Here is a 23,150-nt window from a genome sequence, read left to right as displayed (position 1 = left end):
TACTACGTATTTACTATTCCCTCCACCTTTGTTGCACGGGAAACAAAGCGCGATAAATTTCTGGATCAGAATAACATGCATTTTGTACACTTCAGTACTGGCATATTGACAAACAGGCACACTGCTATAGCTAAACAAAGAATACATCGTGTTAACCATATTCACAGGCGCTGACAGCTGAATTGAAGGAGCTTACAACAAGAAATTGACCCCATGTGACTAAAAAGAGTTAACATACCTGGCGTTCTGTGGCAAAACCATCGCCGAAGGGAATGCGACTCCCATCCTCGTCGACTACAGGGGTAACCTGCGTTTGCGCCCCGTTTACAAGTACAGACAGCATCGGCAAGTCGTTCGCTGACATCGTCTGCTGTGGTCGGCTCTCAAGTGTGGAAGTTCGTGAACCGCGTGTGCACCAACGCGGCACCACCGGCAGAGCAGGGTCTGAGAATTCCTGAACCAGCGCTGCACCTTTGCTGCACTTTTTGAAAGGAACGCTAGGGTGCAGGGGGTGCTAAGCTACACCGCTGAAACGAACGGCAAGGTGCGGCACCGCGTGAACTGGTTCAAGTGGTGCAGCTGAATCGAACAGACCCTTTGTACGTAATACTGCTCACAAGTGCTGTGGCTTGGCCTACAGCGTCTGCTGCAACTGCGGCATTGGCACTTGCTGGCAGTGTTTTGTGTCCCTTTTTGCCTTGCTTCACAATGTCTTGCTGGCAGTTGCATCCAGCCATGACTGAAAGCTGGGTTCACTGCTGCAATGCCCAGACAGTTACATCTGGCACGTGCCTGTCCTCTTCCTATCCAGGGAATCACTACACGAGTTACTGCTTATTCTGTGTGTAGTAAATGGTATGCAAAAATTTACAAGCAGTGGACATTTAATTAAAATACGCCAAGGCTGTACTGTCTGGTCTCTTTACCATCAGGCATATTCTTGGGCCTTTTGTTTGGTGGCCCTTGGATGCATTCTTCAGTCGCTGTTGGTGCCTTTTTCATCAGCCTTCTGGAGGACAAAAACTCAAGGTCTACAGCCAGTGTGACATGCACTACAGAGTAGACGTACTGGTTCCCTGAATGCGCCTTTTTCATGGCATATGACGCATGAGCCCTGCCGCAGCAGATTAGTTGTAAAATGTTTTGTTAGAGTCTCGGCAGGAAGTTCCCCTTCTCCCCCCCAAAAATAAGAAAGTGCACGGATGCACATTGCCGCAATTGTGCTGTGCATCATGTTGCAACTCCACCGGTAGCTCTGTGCCAGTGCAGTACTGAGAAAATGTGCATTGCTGATGACTGCAACTCCATGTTTAAAACTGAAACTGGCCAGGGCTTTGTTCGGACTGCACCATCAAGCACATACAGCAGGCTTTCATTGATTGCTAGCAAATTTATTGAAAAAATCCCTGCATTACACTACGGGGAGTCGAAAACATCACGTTGGTGACTTTTGGCAGTGTCGGCTCTCCCTTGCTGGTGGTGGCAGTGTGTGCCTGAATTCACATCATTTTTGCAAAGGGGAGCGCGGAAACGTGAAAAAAATGAGACCTGCACATGAAAGACGCTCACTTGCTACTAAGTATATTTTCAGAGGCAAACCACCAGGAACGATATTGTTCCTGACGTGATCAACGCGACGTGACCGACGTGATCAACGCGACGACGCTGCGACAGAATTGAAGAACGATCCACGTCATCATGAGGCCTACCATTCCCGACGTGACGACATGGAAAGACTACGACGGAAGCGTGCTACCGTTCGAGCGGCGGTCACCAGGATCATCAACGACATGACAACTCTCATGCAGACGGAACCAACGCCATATGGTGAGCTGACCGACCATCTTAACCTATTGAAGATAAAGGAAACTATGCTTACGGACCTTGATACCCAAGTAGAAGAGCAGGTTACCGATGATAACCTTGAGGATGAGCTTCAAAGCGTCGGACAGTATCAAGAATCTATCGTCCTCGCGAAATCCCGCGCTGAACGCAATTTATCCGATCAGCAAACAACGACTACGTGCGAATCTCACGATGACTTTTGTCAAGCACGCGCATACGTTAAGCTGCCGAAGCTCGATGTGCCGAAGTTTCATGGTGACCCCATTAAATGGCCAGAATTTTGGGATCAATTTGAGTCTACTGTTCACCAGAACCGATATATCACCGACGTAGACAAATTGAAATATCTTCGGAGCTACTTGATGGGTAAAGCGGAAGGTGTCATCAACGGCCTGTCGACAACTAACGAGAGCTATAGCACAGCTATAGAACTTCTCAAAGAAAGATTCGGTCAGAAGTCACTGATTGTTAACGACCACATGCGTCGCCTTCTAAACCTACGTAAAGTTCGTTCTTGCGAAGATTTCGAAAGGCTTCAAAGGTTGCATGAAGCAGTGCAGACTCGCATGAGATCCCTGCATAACCTTGGCGTCGAAGAAAAAGAATATGGAGTGCTTCTGAAAACTGCTATAATACAAAATCTTCCGCAAGTAATGGTAGTCCGTTATAATCAGCGCATCTTGTCTTCGACAAATACAGGCGTTACTAGTGACCGGCTAAATGAAATATCTGTTCTTCTAGACTTCTTGAGTCTTGAAGTAAGAAGCCGGGAACAGACTATAATGATGACTTCTGACAAGAGAGAACAAGCCTCAACAGCAAAACGACAATCCAATGAGAATTTCCAAGGTTCTGTGTTGTATCCTTCTTTATTGTTTCAGTTTCGTTTCTTTCAGTGTACATATCGTCATCGTCATTCAATATGATTTCCTATATAAGTGGCTTTACTGTGACGAATAGGAGAGAGTTGCATACTGCGCTTGCGTGGTCCAGTGTCATGCGTCTGGTCTGAGCCAGACACCACATATTGGCGACGAGGGTCAGTATCGGAGCCATGCCGCTCGGGTGTTTCCGAGCACCGCCCCCTTTCTTGCCTGCACCCGGTGACCCCGCTGTGCCTTGGCAGCAGTGGAAACGCGTATTCCTGAATTTCCTGGAGGCCATTGGCGGCGATGAACTGAAGCCGAAGCGTTGCAAGGCAATTCTGCTAAACTCGCTCGGGGTTGAAGGCCAGCGAATATTCTACAGCATCCTTCCACAAGGAGCAGACGTGACCGCGGTTTCGCCAAAGACGACAACTGCCTGGTGAGACCTTTCAAGCATTTACAAAGTCTTCGGGACCTTGCGTCTACTTGCAATTTTGGCAGTGCTACCGATAGCATGATTCGAGACCAATTACTGGAAGGCACTTCGTCACGACCAACCCGTGAACGCTTGCTTTATGAAGGTTCTTCGCTTACACTGCAGCGTGCTGTTGACATCGGGAAGCAAATTGAGCAAACGCAACAAGAGCTCGGGGAATTCGCGCATAGCTCTGTGAACAAGATTCAAGATGTGCGAAAAAGGTCAGACTCTGAGCAAAGAAGTTGCTACAGGTGCGGTTCGTCATCGCATATGGCTAACTCGAATGCATGTCCGGCGAAAAACAAGCGTTGCCACTCTTGTGGAAAAATTGGTCACTTTTCAAGCATGTGCAAATCGAAGAAAAAGAAATATGCCGTTCGGAAGCCCGAGAAGGCCAACGCCGTCACGGTACTTCAAATCGGTAACCGTAATGCGTCGGCGAAAGATATTCGAGCCAACATTTCTATCGGGAAGATAAGATTGTCGTTGCTTGTCGACACGGGCGCTACTGTTTCTTTGCTCAGTGAAGAGCACTACCACAAATATCTAGCCAACACCTACTCGTTGCGACCGCCGACTGCCAATTTGTGTAACTATTCCGGAGAACAAATCAAGTTAAGCGGTTGCTTTCTTGCTGACGTATCTTACAAGGGAAACACAGCCAGTGTGCTTTTTCATGTCACAACCAAGGGCACTTCGCTGCTGGGGCTTGATGCCGTTCGGAGCCTGGGAATCACTATCAACGGCTCAACCTTGAATTGCTGCCAGGTGACATGCCTGATTCACTTCCTTCAGAATTCACGCAACAGTTTGCGCACTTGTTCACGGAACAGTTAGGGCATGTGAAAGGCTTTGTTCACCATGTTAAATACCGTTCATCTGTGAAACCAGTCGTTGCGAAGCTCCGACGCCTGCCGCTCACGCTACGGCAACAGGTATCGGCAGAGATACAACGTCTGCTGGCCGAAGATATAATTGAACCTGTCGACGCATCGGAGTGGATTTCACCGATTGTCGTCGTGAGGAAGAAGGACGGTTCAATTAGGCTGTGTGTGGACCTACGTGAAGTGAACAAGGCAGTAATTGCCGATGCTTTTCCTCTTCCGCATACAGAGGAACTACTTCATGAACTAGCTGGAGGAACGTGCTTCTCAAAGCTCGACTTAGCATCGGCATACCATCAGCTAGAACTGACTCCGGAAAGTCGGGGACTAACCACCTTTATCACACACGAAGGATTGTTTCGTTTTAAGAGAGTGTGTTTTGGCCTTGCATCTGCCCCTTCGGCCTTTCAGAGAATGATGCAGCATATTTTGAAAGATTGTAAAGGTGTACTTTGTTACATTGATGATGTGATTGTGTGGGGCAAGACACGTGAGGAGCACCACAAGAATCTACACCAGGTGCTAAAACGCATTGGTGATTCAGGTTTAAAGCTCAACCAGAAATGCACATTTGCTGTTTCAGAACTATCCTTTTTAGGGCATACGGTGAGCTCAAAAGGGCTCGCACCATTGCAGTCTAAGGTTGATGCTATTGTGAAAGTGCCTGCTCCTCACGATGTTGCCACTTTGAGGTCATTTTTGGGTCTCGCTGGTTACTATGCTCGGTTTGTGCCGCGATTTGCTGATCTCGTCGAGCCGCTTAGAAGGCTCCTGCGGTCTGGTCAACAGTTCACGTGGGATGATGAGGCTGAGCGTAGCTTCCAGCTTGTTAAGACAGCTTTGTCTTCAAGCCCAGTCATACAAATGTTTAACCCAGACCTTGATGTAATTGTTACAACAGATGCTTCTGATAAGGGACTGGGAGCCGTTCTTCAGCAACGCGATGGTGACAGCGTACGCACGGTGGCCTTCGCATCACGTGCCCTGACTCCTGCTGAGCGGAAGTACTCCGCTGGGGAACGTGAGGCCCTTGCTTGTCTCTTCGCGTGCGAGCACTGGCACGTCTACTTGTGGGGTAGAAAATTTTTGTTGCGTACGGACCATCAGGCACTGGTGACGTTACTTTCAGCTGCCGGTACAGGACGCCGACCTTTGCGTATATCCAGATGGTCAGCTCGACTTTTGTATTATAACTTCGACATAGAGTACCAAAAGGGATCGCAAAATGTCGTGGCCGATGCGCTTTCACGCCTAGCTCTTGACTGTGATTCGCTGCAGACGATGCAGGAAGAAATTGTGTCCGTTGTATCAGAGTGCCTAACAAAGGAATGGCTGCAGGTGGCCACTGCTGCAGACAGCACACTACAACAGGTTGTTGTACACGTGGTACATGGTTGGGCGCCTAGAAAAGCTTTGCCAGCAGAAGTAATGCCGTACTTTAACGTGCGGGGAGAGCTTTCTTTTGTTGATGGCCTTTTGATGCGCGGCGAGCAGGTAGTTGTTCCGAGTGAATTAACCTCGCTCCTTGTTGGTTTTGCGCACGAAGGTCACCCAGGAATTGTGAGGACGAAGCAGAGACTACGTGATCTTTACTGGTGGCCGCGTTTGAATAAACAGGTAGAAGAAGCAATCCATTTCTGTCATATCTGCCAGGCCGCGGACAAGTCCGCTAAACCGTCGTTTGCACCGCTGCAGCCGGTGACGTTTACAGCGCTACCATGGCAGAAGTTAGCAATGGATATAGTGGGACCGATTGACTGGGCCCCTTCAAACTGTAGGTACATGATATCGCTGATCGATTATCATTCCAAGTGGCCTGAGGTTGCCTTTTCATCTACAGTGACGTCACAGAGTGTGGTCGATTTTTTGCAGACTGTGTTCAGCCGAGAAGGCTATCCGGAAGAAATTGTCACAGATAATGGGCCTCAGTTCAGATCGCAAATGTTTGAAACATTCTTGAGAGAGAGGGGCATTGCGCATCGTTGTTCTTCTCTGTACTATCCACAAGGAAACGGTGCGATTGAACGCTTTAACCGCGTGCTGAAAGATTTCATGCAGGTTGCCCGATTGGAACAACGGCCCCTCCAGGCTGCTGTGGTTGACTATCTCGGCATATATAGGTCGACGCCGCATGCGACAACGGGTGTGTCGCCAGCCAAGTTGCTTCACGGGCGCCAGCCAAGGACAAGACTCAATACAGTGGGTTTGCCGACAAGAGAGGGTGTTCATGCCGGTTCGAATAAAAACGTTCCTGCTAGGGTTAAGGAGAAGCAGACGTATGCAAAACAGTATACGGACAGGAGGCGAGGTGCGAAAAGACCAGCCTTTTGTGTAGGGGACTTCGTTCGTGTACGCAAGCCAGCAGGCGGTGGGAAAGCGTCGGTAAACTACATGGGACCTTTCAAGATTGTCGGCAGAAAAGGCAAAAATAGCTTTTTGATGAGCGACGGTCGTTGCTGGAACGCGTCTAAACTAGTTCGGGTTCCCTGCAATCAGTCGCAGACAACAGAACAATGGGCATGGGAATTGCCTCATGACTACTCGGGTACCGCTGGGACTGAAAGCCGCGCAGACGCTGAACAGGGGGAACTGTTGCGATCGCCGGAAACAAGGGCTGAAGTTAATGAAGAAGTGGTCGCTCCTTTAGAGGATTCGGTGGAGCAACCTTTGCGTCGCAGCACTAGGGTACGCCGACCTGTCGAAAGATATGGGTTTTCTTTACCTGAACAATAAGTGTTCAGTTCGAGTTATTTTGGTTGTTGCAAATCAATGTGTTGTATTTTCAAGCGCGAGGCGATGTTGTATCCTTCTTTATTGTTTCAGTTTCGTTTCTTTCAGTGTACATATCGTCATCGTCATTCAATATGATTTCCTATATAAGTGGCTTTACTGTGACGAATAGGAGAGAGTTGCATACTGCGCTTGCGTGGTCCAGTGTCATGCGTCTGGTCTGAGCCAGACACCACATTCTGCATCTATGTTAACCGTGAAACTGACTTCAGAGAGTTGTAAATTATGCGGAGACAAAGATCACTCGGTGGATGTCTGCCCAATGGAACTAACATTAGACGAGAAAAAAGACAAACTACGCAAATTAGGATGCTGTTTCCGCTGCGCTAGACAATTTCACAAAGCTAAGGAATGCCGAAGCTGGAAGAGACTAAGCTGTGCGAAATGCAAGGGACGACATATCACCACGATGTGTGACCCAAAATGGAAGCAGAAGAATACAGAAACGCAGACAACTGTTTCCAGCTCATCGACGGACTCGCTAAAGTACAGAATTCTTCTGCAGACCGCCCAAGTTTGGGCTCTTGGCACTGGAAGCAAATGCTTTGTAAGAATGTTGATTGATGGTGGCAGTCAACGCAGCTTCATCACGGAAGAATTGTCTAGGAAGCTGAAAGCCACTGTGTTAGCCGAAGAGCAGCTCACAATCTCGGGATTTGGAAACGTTTCAGCACCGCGGAAATATTATCGTCACGCTGCATAGCCAGTACGACTCAAGCTCACTAGAAGTAGAGGCGATAGAAGTTCCCGAAATATGCAATGACTTGTCAGCATTGACAAATACAAATGTACTTGCAAAGTTGAAAAGCAAGAACTTACGTTTGGCTGACGTCAACGCAGTTCAGGGCTCGCCTGAGCCTGGAATAAGCATCCTTATAGGTGCCGACTATTACTGGCAGCTTGTCAGCGGAAGAATTCATCGACTGGACGACTCCTTGACCGCCATCGAAACTATCATAGGATGGACACTTCATGGAGATACCAGAAGTCCACCTAAGTTCTACAAGCTGGAAACCGTAAGGAACTTCAACACATGCCTAACGGAAGCCAATGTTTCCCAGCAACTGAGGTCTTCCTGGGAAATAGAACATCTGGGACTGACTAACGAAGACAGACTTTCGAAAGATGACGAACACGTCCTGAAGAACCTCGTGGAAACAACTATTAGAAACAATGGTAGCGATCAAGTTGAACTGCCGTTGCGCAGCAATTGTTCCCAGCCTAAAAATAACCGGGATATCACGCAGAGGACGCTACATCGAGAACCAGTTTCAGAAGGAATATGACACTGCCATTAGGAGCTACTATAACAAAGACAACGCTGAGAAGGTCACAATTGACAGTACGAGTGAACATATCACGTACTATATGCCACATCGAGCAGTAGTGCGACGCGATAGAACTACGACTGAAGTATGGGTGGTATCCGACGCCTCTTATCATGCTCCAGAATCACCTTCACTCAACGATGTCTTGTGGACAGGGCCGAATTTGAACCTCAACATCATCGACTTACGGCTGAAGTTTCGCAACTTCAAGATTATCATTTCCGTCGATATCGAAAAAGCGTTTCTTCAAATATCGCTGGCTGAACAAGACCGAGACGCGTTTCGTTACTTCTGGTTTGGAGAAGGGTCTTCCAATATTGAAGAATTGCGCATGACAAGGGTTCCTTTTGGCGCCTGCTGCAGTCCCTTTCTCCTTGCTACAACTCTGCGACACCACTTCCAACTGGTAGAAGACTAATACCCTTCTACTGCTAAACTATTGAAATATCTTCACAGAATGGTGGCTACTAATAGTGTGTCGGCTACTGAAGGACAGTCATGGAATTCTTGGGCCGAAACGATCTGCTTCAGGAGTCCAGAAAAACAAAGAAGCCGATACAGAGGCAGAGGCAGCGAAAAGAGAAAGCGATGCCATGAAACTAAGAAAAGAGGATATGTAACTTTCCGGATTTTGTCTAGCGTGGGATGATTTCTATTTAGTTGTGTGTGAAATATGCAACCAAGTCACAAAACTACAGGCTCTGCGAAATCACTTGGAGCAGCGGCATGGGAGCATCGACACCTTTGGTCGGGGTGACCACACTGCTGACACGTCCGTGCTCCACCCGGCGGATGGAGGGAAGTCGTCGAGGCACAGCTCCTTGTCATCGTCGTCCTCATCGTTGTCTTCAACGTCCACGTCTTCCGACCCGCGACACTCGAGCGGGCCTGCCGGACGCCCGTCGTCAACAGCAAAGGCACCCCTGGGTCCTCATTGTCAGGGAGGCACAGCAGTGCAGTAGAAAGGCTAAAACGCAACGACCACACGCTGGCCCCCGTAGTCCGGGTGGAGCGAATGCCACTTCCACGACAGGCTGAAGCCATGACCGCGCGCAACAGCTCGCCAGGCCGTGAAAAGGAACTGCCTTCACCCCAGCAACCACCACCTTTAACCCCTGGAAGGCTAGCAATGCTGTCTGGGCCGGGGCCAGGGCAGACCAATCACATAACACCTGACGCATGCACCAGCAGTCACCAGCATGCACCAGCATGCACCAGTCACTGCTGGACAAGCTCCGTCTTGAAAAGAAACAAACACACGCAAATTGTTCGGCCGGGAGCTGTTAAATATTATGCTCCGAAAAAGATGGGAAGAAGTCGAAGTTAGAAGCGAGCGTGGAGCCGAGCGCGCACCTGCATTTTTTTTAGTTGGTTTTAGCAAGCGTCGAATAAAGAAGACGTTCTCTACTTCGGCTCCGCTTCCTGGTTTTCAACAATATGTAAGCAGTTAGCATGAAGGTAACTGCTTTTATAGTTCAGTTATGGCTTTTGTGATTTGAAATCAACTGCCCTTCATTTTGCATGGCACACAATAAGCGGGAGGTGGCGATACAGTGCTGTGCCAACATCAGTATGTCACCGTTCCCGAAGGCTGCCCAGTCGCATTCACTACTTAGGTGGTTGGATCTGTACGTAATGTTATACTGAGACATTTTTAAATTCCAGAGATGCTTTTATTGACCTCTGTGTCCATCGGAAAACAATAGGCGGTGCATTCTGTACAGCAGCCTAAACAACTGCCTCGCTCAGTTAGCAACGGGTTGAGCGATGGCATCCGCATTTTCGCAAGAGAACTACACGGCATATAAGTTAACACTTATGCAAGAACAGTTTTCTCTAATAGTACTGTCCCAGCACTGCACGACTGAGCTAGAGAAAGTAGAGTGGGGGTGCGTGAGCTCGGCTGTACTGCGCACCGGCTGGTCCATTTTTGTAGCTTCCTCCTGGACCTCTTTTCACTCTGTAAATAAACATCTTTCGTAACATCTTTGGTGGAGGTGCAGGGTACACCAGAGCTCACGCGCCCCCATTCTTCTTGCTCTGGCTCATTATATACGGCCGGACTTTTCATGAGCACAATCAATGGCTGTCGGTCATTCTTGACTGTATCCAGCAAGCTGGCCTTATTTTAATCTCCAAATAGTGTCATTTCGGTGAGCGTCAAGCCCTTGTAGTACTAGGTCTTCTGGTCGGCAGAGACGGCATACCACCAGACCCCAAAAAGATAGCAGCAGTTCATGACTTCCAACAACCACAGACTGTGAAAGACCTGTGAAGTGTTTTGGGCATTTCCTAATATTTCCGACAGTTTATCAAGAATTTCCCACAGCTTGCCTGTCCCCTCACGTCTCACCTTTACAAAGACACCCCATACTTATGGACTACTGACTGCGAGTCTGCATTTAAACAGCTGACATTTTTGTTGATTTCTGGACCGGCTCTGTTGCATTTTCATTCGGAGGCTTCAATTGAGCTCCATGCTGACGCCACTGGTGGGGGTGTTTCGCACTGTGCTTGTTCAGAGCATGCGGTGGCTGCTAGCATGCCATTGCCTATGGTAGTCGGACACTTACACAAGTGGACAGAAACTACACCGTTACTGAACTCGAGTGTCTAGCAGTCATCTTTGTCATTGAGAAGTTCTGTCTGTATCTGCATGGCCGCACATTCATGATAGTGAATGACATCATTCACTATGTTGGCTTGTTTGGCTGCACGATCCGTCTGGCCGGTTGGCCCGCTAGGCGTTGCGCCTTCAAAAGTTCAGCTTTTCTGCCACCTGCAAGAGCAGACAATATCACACGAATGCTAATTTTCTATCCTCTGTCCCTTCGTCGCACACTAAGGTGGACAATGATAACTATAATAACGATCTATAGTCGGATACAACTTTAGAAAAAAGGGGGCGTTTACTCCTCCGAGGCGGATGCACACGAACATCCACCAATGGGCGCGCACTCTGGACCGACGTCATGCGCCAGACGGCCGGGGACCCCGCCGTCGGAGAAGATGGCCGCCCGGGCTTCGAACTGGGCGAAGTCGCGTCAGCTGTGCGCGTCAACGCCTCGTCACAGTGAATTCCCAAACTGTTTGTGATTGTCTATCATGCCGGAAATATTACTGCGAGCTTACGATGTGGCATTTGTGCCACGCGCGTTTATTCCAAGCCGTGATCCGGGGAAGAGACATTGCAGCGAGCATCGCTGACGCTGCACTACGCTTTGCCTGAAAACTACGGCGACCGCTGCAAACACACATCCTGCCTGTTTGTTCCATGTCTGTTTTATTTCGCTCCCGAGTGAAGTTACGACGAGAAAAGTTTGCCAAAATCTGGTGTCTACTGTCAGCGGCGGGTGTTCGTGTACTGTGTCGCTGCGTTTCTCGTCGGACGGGTTGAAGTGATGGAGCAAAACCATTCTCAGGAGAAATCAGAAAAGCGTGCGCGCGTGAAACAAACCTACGAGCGTCTCAACAGAAAATATTTGCGAAAGAAGCCTCCAACGCAAAGATTTGTCGCCGTCAACTTAGCGTGAACAATCGTTTTCAGCAGTGAGATGGCCGAGCGTCTAACGGCGGTGCTCGTGCGTTGTGTGGCACCGTCGATTGATTGCTTTGCACCAGTGCTCACCGCGCGCGCAAGCTGTTGAATGCGTGCTGTGGCACAGTCAGGCATAAGTTGTGTTGCCAGCGCTCGATATGGTTTCCCACAACATAGCTTCGTGCTGCTATTAAATTCTTGTGATGTGCTGCAATTAAAAATTCCCAAGACAGTGTTAAGAGAACGGTTAAAAAAAAAAAAGAACATACGAGAAGGTAGGCACAGCAGCTTGTGAACCCGCTCCTATAATACCTCTACCCAGGTCTGTTTGTAAATGTGTGTATGTTTTCTTGCGTTTGTCAATTCTTTTTTATTTCCTACATTTCTTTATATTTGAGCTTTTCTTAGTTTTCGCGTTTGTGTGCCTGATTCCATGCATGTTTGCGCATGCTCTTATTTCTGTCCTTTTATTTTATATTAGCATTTGTTTTTGCTAGTTTTCTTTCAACGAAGTCTATACACATTTTCATTAACGAATCTCATTCATAGCACCAACTCCTGTACACTGCAGGGCTGGCTTCTTCCATCTCATTAAAACCTTTCTCACTCGTCCACCTCGTCTTCTCAATCTGCCTACTCGCTGTGTTTTCTGTCCTTACTTTTTGTGTTGTTGCTTCAATGTGATTAACCAACTTGCTCAAAACAAATTTTGATCGCCTATGAAAACAGAAAGGTTTAGAGATACATTTTCTTAAAAGCGTCATGTGGGTTGCACAGCAACTTTGCCTCTTACCTCTGTTCATGTTTATGCATCAGTACATGTGGCAGCTCGCCAGAAGTGCACATGAAAAGCTGCATATTGCGAAGCAACATCTTTCTATGCTGTTGCATTTTTCATGCATTCAGTCTTACTAAACAGACGGTTTCGCTGCCCATCACATATGATGGTAAAAGTTTTCATCACGAATAACATAGTGCAGTGGGGAGTCATTTCCTGTCTGACGCTTTCTTCGTTGCAAAGACATTTTTCTGTGAGTGGAGCCCGGCGAAGCAGTGCACTGAGAGCTTTTGCAACTTTCACCATTTATTACTTCACAAATGTCATTGTCTGAACCTGGCTGTCCATCACTATGCCGATGGCTACTGAATTAAATAATTGCCTCAATAAAACACATTCAGCTTCACTCAGCATTTTTTCGTACAAACAATGCTAGCAGAGCTATTCAGGGTGAAGAATTGTGCTTACATTGGTGTTCCTTGCCCGGTCAGATAAACAAATACAACAATGGCTGTGGCATGACTGTGATTTGATGAGCAGACTGTGAACAGTGCCTTTCAAGCGTGCCCTCGACTACTGCTATCAATAGTTACCCGAATGAGTATTTTGGGCCTAACTAAGCTAATGACGTCTTATAATTGTTCTTATTCGCAAAACTTGCCTGGGCCAGGTAACCAAAATAAGCAATGCCACCACATGAATGTGTTTTTGCATGCAAGCTGCCAACAGTGGCTGTCATTTTCGCGTTGACTGCTGCCGTTTCACCAACAGTGGTGACACCTTGACTGCGCTTTGACGTGCAGACTGCTAATGGTGCCTTTCAAGCGTGCCCTCGACTACTGCTATTAATAGTTACCCGAATGAGTATTTTGGGCCTAACTAAGCTAATGACGTCTTATAATTGTTCTTATTCGCAAAACTTGCCTGGGCCAGGTAACCAAAATAAGCAATGCCACCACATGAATGTGTTTTTGCATGCAAGCTGCCAACAGTGGCTGTCATTTTCGCGTTGACCCCCGCAGGGGCGTCTGCGTCAGCAGGCGTTTGGTGTGTTGCGACACCACGTACCCGAGCACACGAGGGTTGGACCCTCCCGCGTGTAGCCGTGCGCGGCGTAGCCGTGTCTGGGGAAAAGGGGATCCTGGGGGTTGAGCCGATGCTGGGTGCTTGGACCTTTAAGGCCCCCCGGCGGAGGCAACACACCTCTTTGGCCTCGGCTTCACATAGACGGCACCTCCAGACTGACCCACCTGGAGGAAATCGGCAGTCGCCTTTTCCTGTCCTTCTCTCCAATCTTCGTCTTTCTCTCTCGTCTTTTTCATCTTTCCTGTCTTCTCATCACTTCTCCTCACTTCCTAGTTTCCCGGCGGCAAGGGTTAACCTTGTGTAGCTAGCCAGCCTTGGTTATGCTGTATTTGGTTATAGCGGCGATGTACGGCTGGCGTTGGCAGGGTTTCTATAGCAGGAGCTCCTGTCACGTCCCCCTGTTGGGCTCCATGGTGGGTGGTCGGCATCGCGGCCGAAAACCCAACTGTACTTATGGAAAACGCTTTTCCTAAACTCCCTGATCGCCCTCAGAAACGAGGGCGCACCGAAGAGGTCTTTCAGTTTTTCGGACGCCAAGTCCACAATTTTCCTCGTTTTCATGTAATCCACGCAGAAAAACCAGCTAAACAAGTACGAACAATCTCCCCGTTCCTAGTATCTAAGTCCCTTACCGATGTTTTTGGCCCAGGATATAAGGTGTCGAGGATGGCTAGCGGTGACCTCCTCTTGGAGCTCCGCGACCAGAAGCAATTTGAGAAGCTGCCACAGCTAGTATCATTTGGGGAGAACCAAGTAGTAGTAACCCCGCACCGCACGATGAATACCTCCCGCGGCGTTGTCTCGGATGATGATTTGCTGGAGCTCACTGAGGCTGAGCTCTTTGAGGGCTTCAGCGAACAGAATGTTATAAGTGTCAAAAGAATTAAGATTAGGCGCGAGGGTAAAGAAATTGCGACCAAGCACCTAATCCTCACCTTTAATTCAAGTGTCCTGCCCGAATCAATCGAGGCCGGGTACATCAAGCTCCGTGTAAGACCGTATGTGCCAAATCCCTTGAGATGTTTCAAATGCCAACGTTTTGGCCACAGCTCGCAGAGCTGCCGAGGCCGCCAAACATGTGCGAAATGCAGTGCCCTTGAACACGCAACTGAAGAATGTAAGAACTCTCTACACTGTGTAAACTGTGATGGGGATCACGCCGCGTACTCACGGTCGTGCCCCTCCTGGAAGAAGGAAAAAGAAATTGTAACCATAAAAGTAACAGAGAATATATCGTTCAAAGAGGCACGAAGGCGGGTAGCATACCTGCCAAAGAAAAGCTTTGCCGAAGTGGCGCGTCAGGGGGCAGCGTCACAACGGCCTCCGGCGGCTGTCCGACCCACAAGCAGTGAGTCGGCAGTCACGCCATCTGCCCCCGCGACGGTTGCAGCTAGCGCTGCTCCGTCAACCGAGGAGAAGGAACCATCGACCCCGAAGGTGGGCGCAGCCGAGGCTGCCTCAACTTCCCAGGTCCCTTCCTGCGCTGGCAACGGCCGGCGTAGCCAAATCCCTCTGGGAGCCCCATCGACCTCCGGACTGGTGGGCGCAGGGGTCTTGCCCTCCAAGGCGGGACTCCCTCTGAAAACTTCCCGCTCGCAAGAGCACGTGTCCGGCGCCTCACAAGAGGCAATGGACACTACACCCATCCTCAAGGCGCACCAAGCGCCTAAGGAGCGGCGAGGCTCCCTTGAACGCTCCAGAAAGAACAAAACCCCTATTACAGGGCCTCGAAAGGGTTCTGTAATCTAAGGCATCCCGTCCGTTTCCGTAAACACAGCACCAATTTAATTTAAATATGGATACACAAATCATTCAATGGAACATTAGAGGTCTCCTTACAAACCTTGATGATTTGCAAGAACTCATCCACAAACATAATCCAAAAGTGCTGTGTTTACAGGAAACACATTTAAAATCCAGACTCGCAAACTTTCTCCGTACGTATGTTACGTTTCGCAAAGATCGCGATGATGCCATCGCATCATCGGGTGGTGTTGCGATTCTCACACATAAAAGTATAGCATGTCAACCTTTACAGCTTCGAATGACCCTTGAAGCAGTGGCGGTGCGAGTTGTTCTGCTAAACAAACTCATCACTATTTGCTCGCTTTATATACCCCCGCATTACAAATTAACTAAACATGAATTTCAGTCCTTTATAGATGAACTGCCAGAACCCTATGTTGTTCTTGGCGACTTCAATGCGCACAGCTCCCTGTGGGGCGACTCTCGTATAGATGCGCGAGGCCGTCTTGTTGGACAGTTCCTTTTTTCTTGTGGTGCGTGCCTTTTGAATAAGAAGGAACCCACATATTACTCTCTAGCAAACAGAACCTTTTCTTCAATCGATCTCAGCATAGTTTCTCCTTCTATTCTGCCTGAACTTGAATGGGAAGTTACAAAGAACCCTTACGGAAGCGATCACTTCCCCATACTACTAAGAACACCTCAAGAAAACGAATATCCACCACAGGCACCTCGGTGGAAGATTGAGACAGCTGATTGGGACAAATTTCGAACTCTTACTGGTATCGCATGGCATAACATCTCCTCGTTAGAAATTGATGCTGCTGTGGAGTATTTTACAGCCTTTATAATAGATGCCGCATCTAAATGCATATCACAAGTAAATGGCCTCTCGTGCAAACGGCGCGTCCCGTGGTGGACCGACGATTGTAGGATCGCACGTAAAAAACAGAACAAAGCGTGGGGTTTGCTACGCGCTTCTCCCACTGCAGAAAATCTTATGAACTTTAAAAAAGTAAAATCCGAAGGCAGGCGAACCCGCCGACAGGCTAGAAGAGAAAGCTGGCAGAACTTTTTATCGGGCATCAACTCGTACACAGATGAGGCGAAAGTCTGGAACAGGGTTAGTAGGATAAGAGGGCGACAAACATACTCCCTTCCTTTGGTAAACACACAAGGCGAAACTCTGCAAGACCAGGCAGATTCACTTGGGGAGCACTTTGAGCGTGTGTCGAGCTCAATCAATTATTCCCAGTCCTTTCTTAAACATAAAGAAATAATAGAACGTAAGCCAATCATACGAAAATCCAGGCAGAATGAACCGTATAACCGGCCTTTCAATATTGCCGAGTTGAAAGCTGCCTTGAACACATGCAAAAGCACTGCACCGGGACCTGACAGAGTCATGTATGATATGATCAGAAACCTACATACTGACACACAAGTTACACTACTTAAACTATTCAACACTATTTGGGCTTCCGGATACCTCCCATCCACATGGAAAGAAGCGATTGTAGTACCTGTTCTGAAGCACGGAAAAGACCCCTCCTTGGCGGCAAGTTACCGTCCGATAGCTCTAACTAATTGTCTGTGTAAGCTTTTTGAAAAAATGGTAAATCGCAGACTTATACATTTCCTCGAGGTCAACAATATGCTCGATCCTTATCAGTGTGGATTCCGAGAAGGGCGGTCGACGACCGATCATCTTGTGCGCATGGAAGGAAATATCCGCGATGCCTTTATACATAAACAGTCTTTCCTATCGATATTCCTTGATATGGAGAAGGCATATGACACGGCATGGCGTCACGGTATCTTGCGAGACCTGTCGGAAATTGGCATCCGTGGAAATATGCTGAACACAATTGAAAGCTATTTGTCAAATCGTACCTTCCGAGTAAAAGTCGGCAATGCACTGTCACGTCCATTTACGCAGGAAACTGGTGTACCCCAGGGAGGCGTGCTCAGCTGCACTCTCTTTATCGTTAAGATGAACACGCTACGTGCTTCACTACCACCTGCCATTTTTTATTCCGTATACATAGACGATATACAAATAGGCTTCAAATCCTGCAACCTCACAGTATGCGAAAGACAGGTACAGCAGGGCTTGAACAAGGTTTCCAAGTGGGCAGACGAAAACGGATTTAAGGTCAACCCCCACAAAAGTTCTTGTGTTCTCTTCACAAGAAAGAGAGGCCTGATCCCAGATCCTTGTGTAGAACTGGGCGGACAACAAATCCCTGTCAACAAAGAACACAAATTCCTTGGTGTTATTCTTGACTCCAGGCTCACTTTCATACCTCACATAAAACATCTTAAAGAAAAATGTCTTAGAACAATGAACTTACTTAAAATCCTATCCCACACAACGTGGGGTAGCGACAGACAGTGTTTATTGAATATTTACAAGAGCCTAGTTAGATCACGGTTAGATTATGGCGCCGTAGTATACCACTCTGCCGCACCGAGCGCGCTTAAGATGTTAGACCCCGTTCACCATCTGGGTATCCGTCTGGCCACTGGCGCATTTAGGACAAGCCCTGTTGAAAGCCTATATGTAGAGTCAGATGAGTGGCCACTCCATCTTCAGAGAACAAAGATCAGCTTAACATATTTTCTCAAGGTTCGCTCTAATAAGGAACATCCGTGTTTCACAACCGCTAACGACTTGACGTGTGAAACACTTTTTCATAACAGACCCTCTATGAGACTTCCATTCTCACTGCATGTAAGAGAACTTAGCACGGAAATGGATGTCCCAGTTCTGGAACAACGCCTAATGCCTCCAGCAAAGCTAGTACCGCCCTGGGAGTGGCAGCTGATAGAGTGTGACACATCCTTTGTAGAGGTCAGTAAACATGCGCCAGAGACACATATCCAAATGCATTTCTTGGAGCTCCAGTACAAGTACTCGTGCACAGAATTTTACACAGATGCTTCTAAGTCACATGCCGGGGTCTCCTACGCAGCCATTGGTCCATCCTTCTCGGAATCCGGTGTACTGCACCCTGAAACAAGTATATTTACGGCTGAGGCGCATGCACTATTATCGGCTGTGAAACATATCAGAAAATCAAATATTCAAAAAACAATTTTATTTACAGACTCCCTAAGCGTCGTGAAAGCCTTGAAGTCGCACTGTAAACACAGAAACCCCGTAATAATCGAGCTCTATTCTATTCTCTGTAGAGCGTATATGTCTAACCAGCATGTCATTATATGCTGGGTGCCTGGACATAGGGATATCAAGGGAAACCTTCTAGCAGACCAGATGGCCACATCAATTTCATTGCATACAGTTAATCCTGCTGCTTCGGTCCCTGTCACAGACCTGAAGCCTTTTTTAAGAAGGAAACTGCGAAACCACTGGCAACGTAAGTGGGACGCAGAAGTAAATAACAAACTGCACGTGATAAAGCCACAATTAGGGTCTTGGCCTTCCGTAACAAAATCACGGCGAACTGATGTCCTGTTCTGTCGCCTCAGAATAGGACACACATTTGGCACACATAACTTTTTACTCACTGAAAATGATCCTCCAACCTGCGGTAGATGCGGGGAGAGGCTTACCGTCCTCCACGTCCTCCTGGAGTGTCGGGCAGCCGAATCTGAGAGAAAGAAACATTTTCCACTAGCATACCGGCAGCAGATCCCCCTTTATCCCGCAATGTTGCTCGGCCCAGAACCGCTATTTGATAGCAGCGCAGTCCTAAGTTTCCTGAAAGATGTTGTCCTGCATGTTATTAGCCCCACATGTTCATAGCGGATCCTCTCTTCAGAGGATACCGCTGTGATAGCTCTTTCGTATAGCACGTGCCTCTAGGCCCTTGTGTTTCAAGGGCTCCGGCGAGGCAACAGTGCTCCAGCCATTTTTACCATCTCATATATTTTTAATGCTATGTCATTCTTTTACGATGGATTTTAATGTTCACAGTATTCGTCATCGCCATAATTTTATATCACGTAGATTTTATGCACTTTACAGCAACTATTTTTAGGCCACTTTACAGCCAAGTCACATCTCCATAATACATCGTCAACATCACCACCTGTCATGGCGCTCTTTGGCCACACCTGGCCCTTGCGCCATTAAACACCACATATCATCATTTTCGCGTTGACTGCTGCCGTTTCACCAACAGTGGTGACACCTTGACTGCGCTTTGACGTGCAGACTGCTAATGGTGCCTTTCAAGCGTGCCCTCGACTACTGCTATTACTAGTTACCCGAATGAGTATTTTGGGCCTAAATAAGCGAATGACGTTTTATAATTGTTCTTATTCGCAAAACTTGCCTGGGCCAGGTAACCAAAATAAGCAATGCCACCACATGAATGTGTTTTTGCATGCAAGCTGCCAACAGTGGCTGTCATTTTCGCGTCGATTGCTGCCGTTTCACCAACAGTGGTGACAGCTTGACTGCGCTTTGACGTGCAGACTGCTAATGGTGCCTTTCAAGCGTGCCCTCGACTACTGCTATCAATAGTTACCCGAATGAGTATTTTGGGCCTAACTAAGCTAATGACGTTTTATAATTGTTCTTATTCGCAAAACTTGCCTGGGCCAGGTAACCAAAATAAGCAATGCCACCACATGAATGTGTTTTTGCATGCAAGCTGCCAACAGTGGCTGTCATTTTCGCGTTGATTGCTGCCGTTTCACCAACAGTGGTGACAGCTTGACTGCGCTTTGACGTGCAGACTGCTAATGGTGCCTTTCAAGCGTGCCCTCGACTACTGCTATCAATAGTTACCCGAATGAGTATTTTGGGCCTAACTAAGCTAATGACGTTTTATAATTGTTCTTATTCGCAAAACTTGCCTGGGCCAGGTAACCAAAATAAGCAATGCCACCACATGAATGTGTTTTTGCATGCAAGCTGCTAACAGTGGCTGTCATTTTCGCGTTGATTGCTGCCGTTTCACCAACAGTGGTGACAAGTTGACTGCGCTTTGACGTGCAGACTGCTAATGGTGCCTTTCAAGCGTGCCCTCGACTACTGCTATTAATAGTTACCCGAATGAGTATTTTGGGCCTAACAAAGCTAATAATGTTTGATAATTGTTCTTATTCGCAAAACTTGCCTGGGCCAGGTAACCAAAATAAGCAATGCCACCACATAAATGTGTTTTTGCATGCAAGCTGGCAACAGTGGCTGTCATTTTCGCGTTGATTGCTGCCGTTTCACCAACAGTGGTGACGACATGACTGCGCTTTGACGTGCAGCTAATGGTGCCTTTCAAGCTTGCCCTCGAGTACTTCTATGAATGGCTACCCGAATGAGTATTTTGGGCCTCACTAAGCTAATGATGCTTGATAATTGTTGTCTTCGCATTACTTGCCTGGGCCAGATAACCAAAATAAACAATGCAAACACATGAATGTGCTTTCGCTTGCAGGCTGCTAAGAGTGGCTGTCAATTTCATGTTGACTACTGCTTTTTCGTGTGAAACTGGATAATGGCTGCCCGAACGAGCATTTTGGGCCCCACATGGTTATTCAGGGTTAATAATTGTATTTGCAGTCAGATTTTCCAGCATTTCAGCACGTTTCCATGCCAATATTTATATTGAGCACGATCTGTGCAGGACATCGCTTTTTCAGAATTGAGCTTCCATTAAAAGGAATGCGTCACCAAATGAACTGCTTATTTATTTGAGAGGTCACGGGAGAATGCTTGGCTGCTGCGAACCCACCGGCAAAATTTGGGTAGCCCTAATAAGGGCTGTTCTTTCGTTAATAAAAAGCTGTTATTCTTCATTGAGTGGCTCAATGCTGGACAGCTCGCAGTCGGAGTCGCTTTCTTCACTGTCATCTTCACCCAGCTGGATGACGATGGGTTGGATATGATCACTCCCAGAGGTATCAAGCCTGAACTTTGCCTCCAGATCCATCACGTGGTGAATGTTCTTCTTCCAGTCTTCCGCCGTTACATGCTTGATTTTTTCCCTCAAGACGTCTTCGACCGTGGACAGCTTGAAATCTCTGTTGTCCGCAGCGATGCCATTTTTCACCTTTGCCCACACGAGCTCAATGGGATTAAATTCGCAGTGGTACGGTGGGAGCCTGAGTACAATGCAACCGGCCCTGTCAGCTGCATTGTCTACGATGTAGCTCAGAAAGTGTGGCTTTACAGATGCTACCAACTCAAGCAGCTGCTTTTTAACCATCCTTTCGCTGTAGGTGATGTTTTTGCTTTTGAGCCACTCCTGTATTTTTTCCTTCTTCCAAGCTGTCGTCGGTAATTTCTCTTCTCGCCGGGAATGATAAGGTGCATTGTCCAAAACAATGACGCTACCAGCAGGCAACTTCTGCAGAACGTTATTAAACCATCCCTCGAAGCGATTGCCATCCATTTCTTCGTGGTAGTCGCCCGTTTTTTGGCCTCGGAATATATTTAAGCACCCGTCGACGAAGCCATCCTCGCTGCCGATGTGCGTCACAATCAGGCGCTGGCCTTTCCCAGAAGGTTGTTTCAAACCCGTCGACAGACCATTCGCTCGCGCATATAGGCGTCCGCGCTTCTGCACCACGGTGTCTGTCCACACGATCGACCGAGTGTGTCCCGCCGTCACCCATGTCTCGTCCAGGAAAAAGATCTTTCGGCCTTCCGCCCGGTAGCGTTCCACGTCACGAAGGTAGCGATTCCGCCATTCAGCTATGTCATCCCGGTCGATAAGCAGCGAATTGCGGCTCCTCTTCTCGTGCTTGAATCCGATCTCGACAAGCAGACGACGCACAGTACACCACTTCAGTGATGAGAGATCCATACGCTTCGAGAACTCGTTAGTTATCTTCTCGACCGTCGGTATCTCGTTGCGGCGAAAGAAATCGTGCACACATGACCTCAGCGCGCACAACGTGAAGCTGTCATACTTCGTGCTGCGTCTTCTTTTCTCCGCATTTCGTGGACACTTTCGCGAGGGCGTCGACAGTTTGCCACCCGAAATATGCGATGCTTTGTCCTCCCTCCTCACCTTGAACACTGTGCTTTCGCTGACACCAAGCATCTCGGCGACAAACTTGGTCGTGGCCTCCACGCTATGTTCAGGCTCCCTGTTACGCCAATACGTGTAGCAGTGGAGGATCATATTGCGTGAATCGCTGTTCAGGATGTGGCCACTCTTGTTCTTGTCGAGGATCCTTGGTGGTGTGGACATCGAGGCTAAACAAGGCTCGTTTGGCTACAAAGAATCGCATTCCGATGTCACCTCGTTGGGCTCCATGTCGGAAAACTCACACGGAATGCCTTGCGCGAACTGGCGAGATTTCAGGCTCGCAAAAAAAAAAAGGAAAATATTTGTGAAACACAAAACCAAAAAATATAAATTTTATGCTATTTAACACCATGAGTGTTTATTTAATACGATGAATGAAGCATTTTTGTACCTTTCCTGCCTCGAGTATTCACGCCCCAGGTTTGTAATGGTTGCGATAAATGCATTGTTTTATATAAGTACTTGTCCAATAGCAACTGATTCATTTTAAGCTAGGAAAAAGAATAGTAAATGTGCCGTGTACATGTAAACAAGCGCAAAAGCCATGCAGAGCTGCTCCTTCTACTTTTGTCACTTGCAATGAAGCGAAAGAGCAGACGACAGGAAGCATTGTGGAAGGCACGGGGTTATTTTTTTTGTCGTGATCCGGCATGTGCTGTAGCACATGAGAGCTCTACTAAACCAGTCATCAAAATACAAAAGTCTTTGTTTATACCGAGAATTGCGCGTTTCAGAAGCACGATTTTTTTTGCGGGATTATTTTAGTCGCGGAGGCAATCGGCTGTCGCGCTTCGGTCGTCTGGGCGG

General features: G+C 47.8%; 1 protein-coding gene across 1 annotated transcript in view; it reads left to right on the top strand.

Moving 5' to 3' along the window:
* The first annotated feature begins 2,899 nt into the window (after positions 1-2,899).
* The window catches only part of LOC129382081 (uncharacterized), a 34,614-nt gene continuing 14,363 nt past the window's right edge, over positions 2,900-23,150 (top strand). Inside the window, exons 1-2 of the mRNA XM_072285709.1 lie at positions 2,900-3,150; positions 8,990-9,261. Of these exons, the coding sequence (XP_072141810.1) occupies positions 2,900-3,150; positions 8,990-9,261 (523 nt within the window). The remainder of the gene's footprint in view (positions 3,151-8,989; positions 9,262-23,150) is intronic.

The sequence above is a fragment of the Dermacentor andersoni genome, unplaced genomic scaffold (genome assembly GCF_023375885.2).
Source record: "Dermacentor andersoni unplaced genomic scaffold, qqDerAnde1_hic_scaffold ctg00000039.1, whole genome shotgun sequence".
NCBI lineage: Eukaryota > Metazoa > Arthropoda > Arachnida > Ixodida > Ixodidae > Dermacentor > Dermacentor andersoni.
This window is presented reverse-complemented; position numbering and strand designations above follow the sequence as displayed.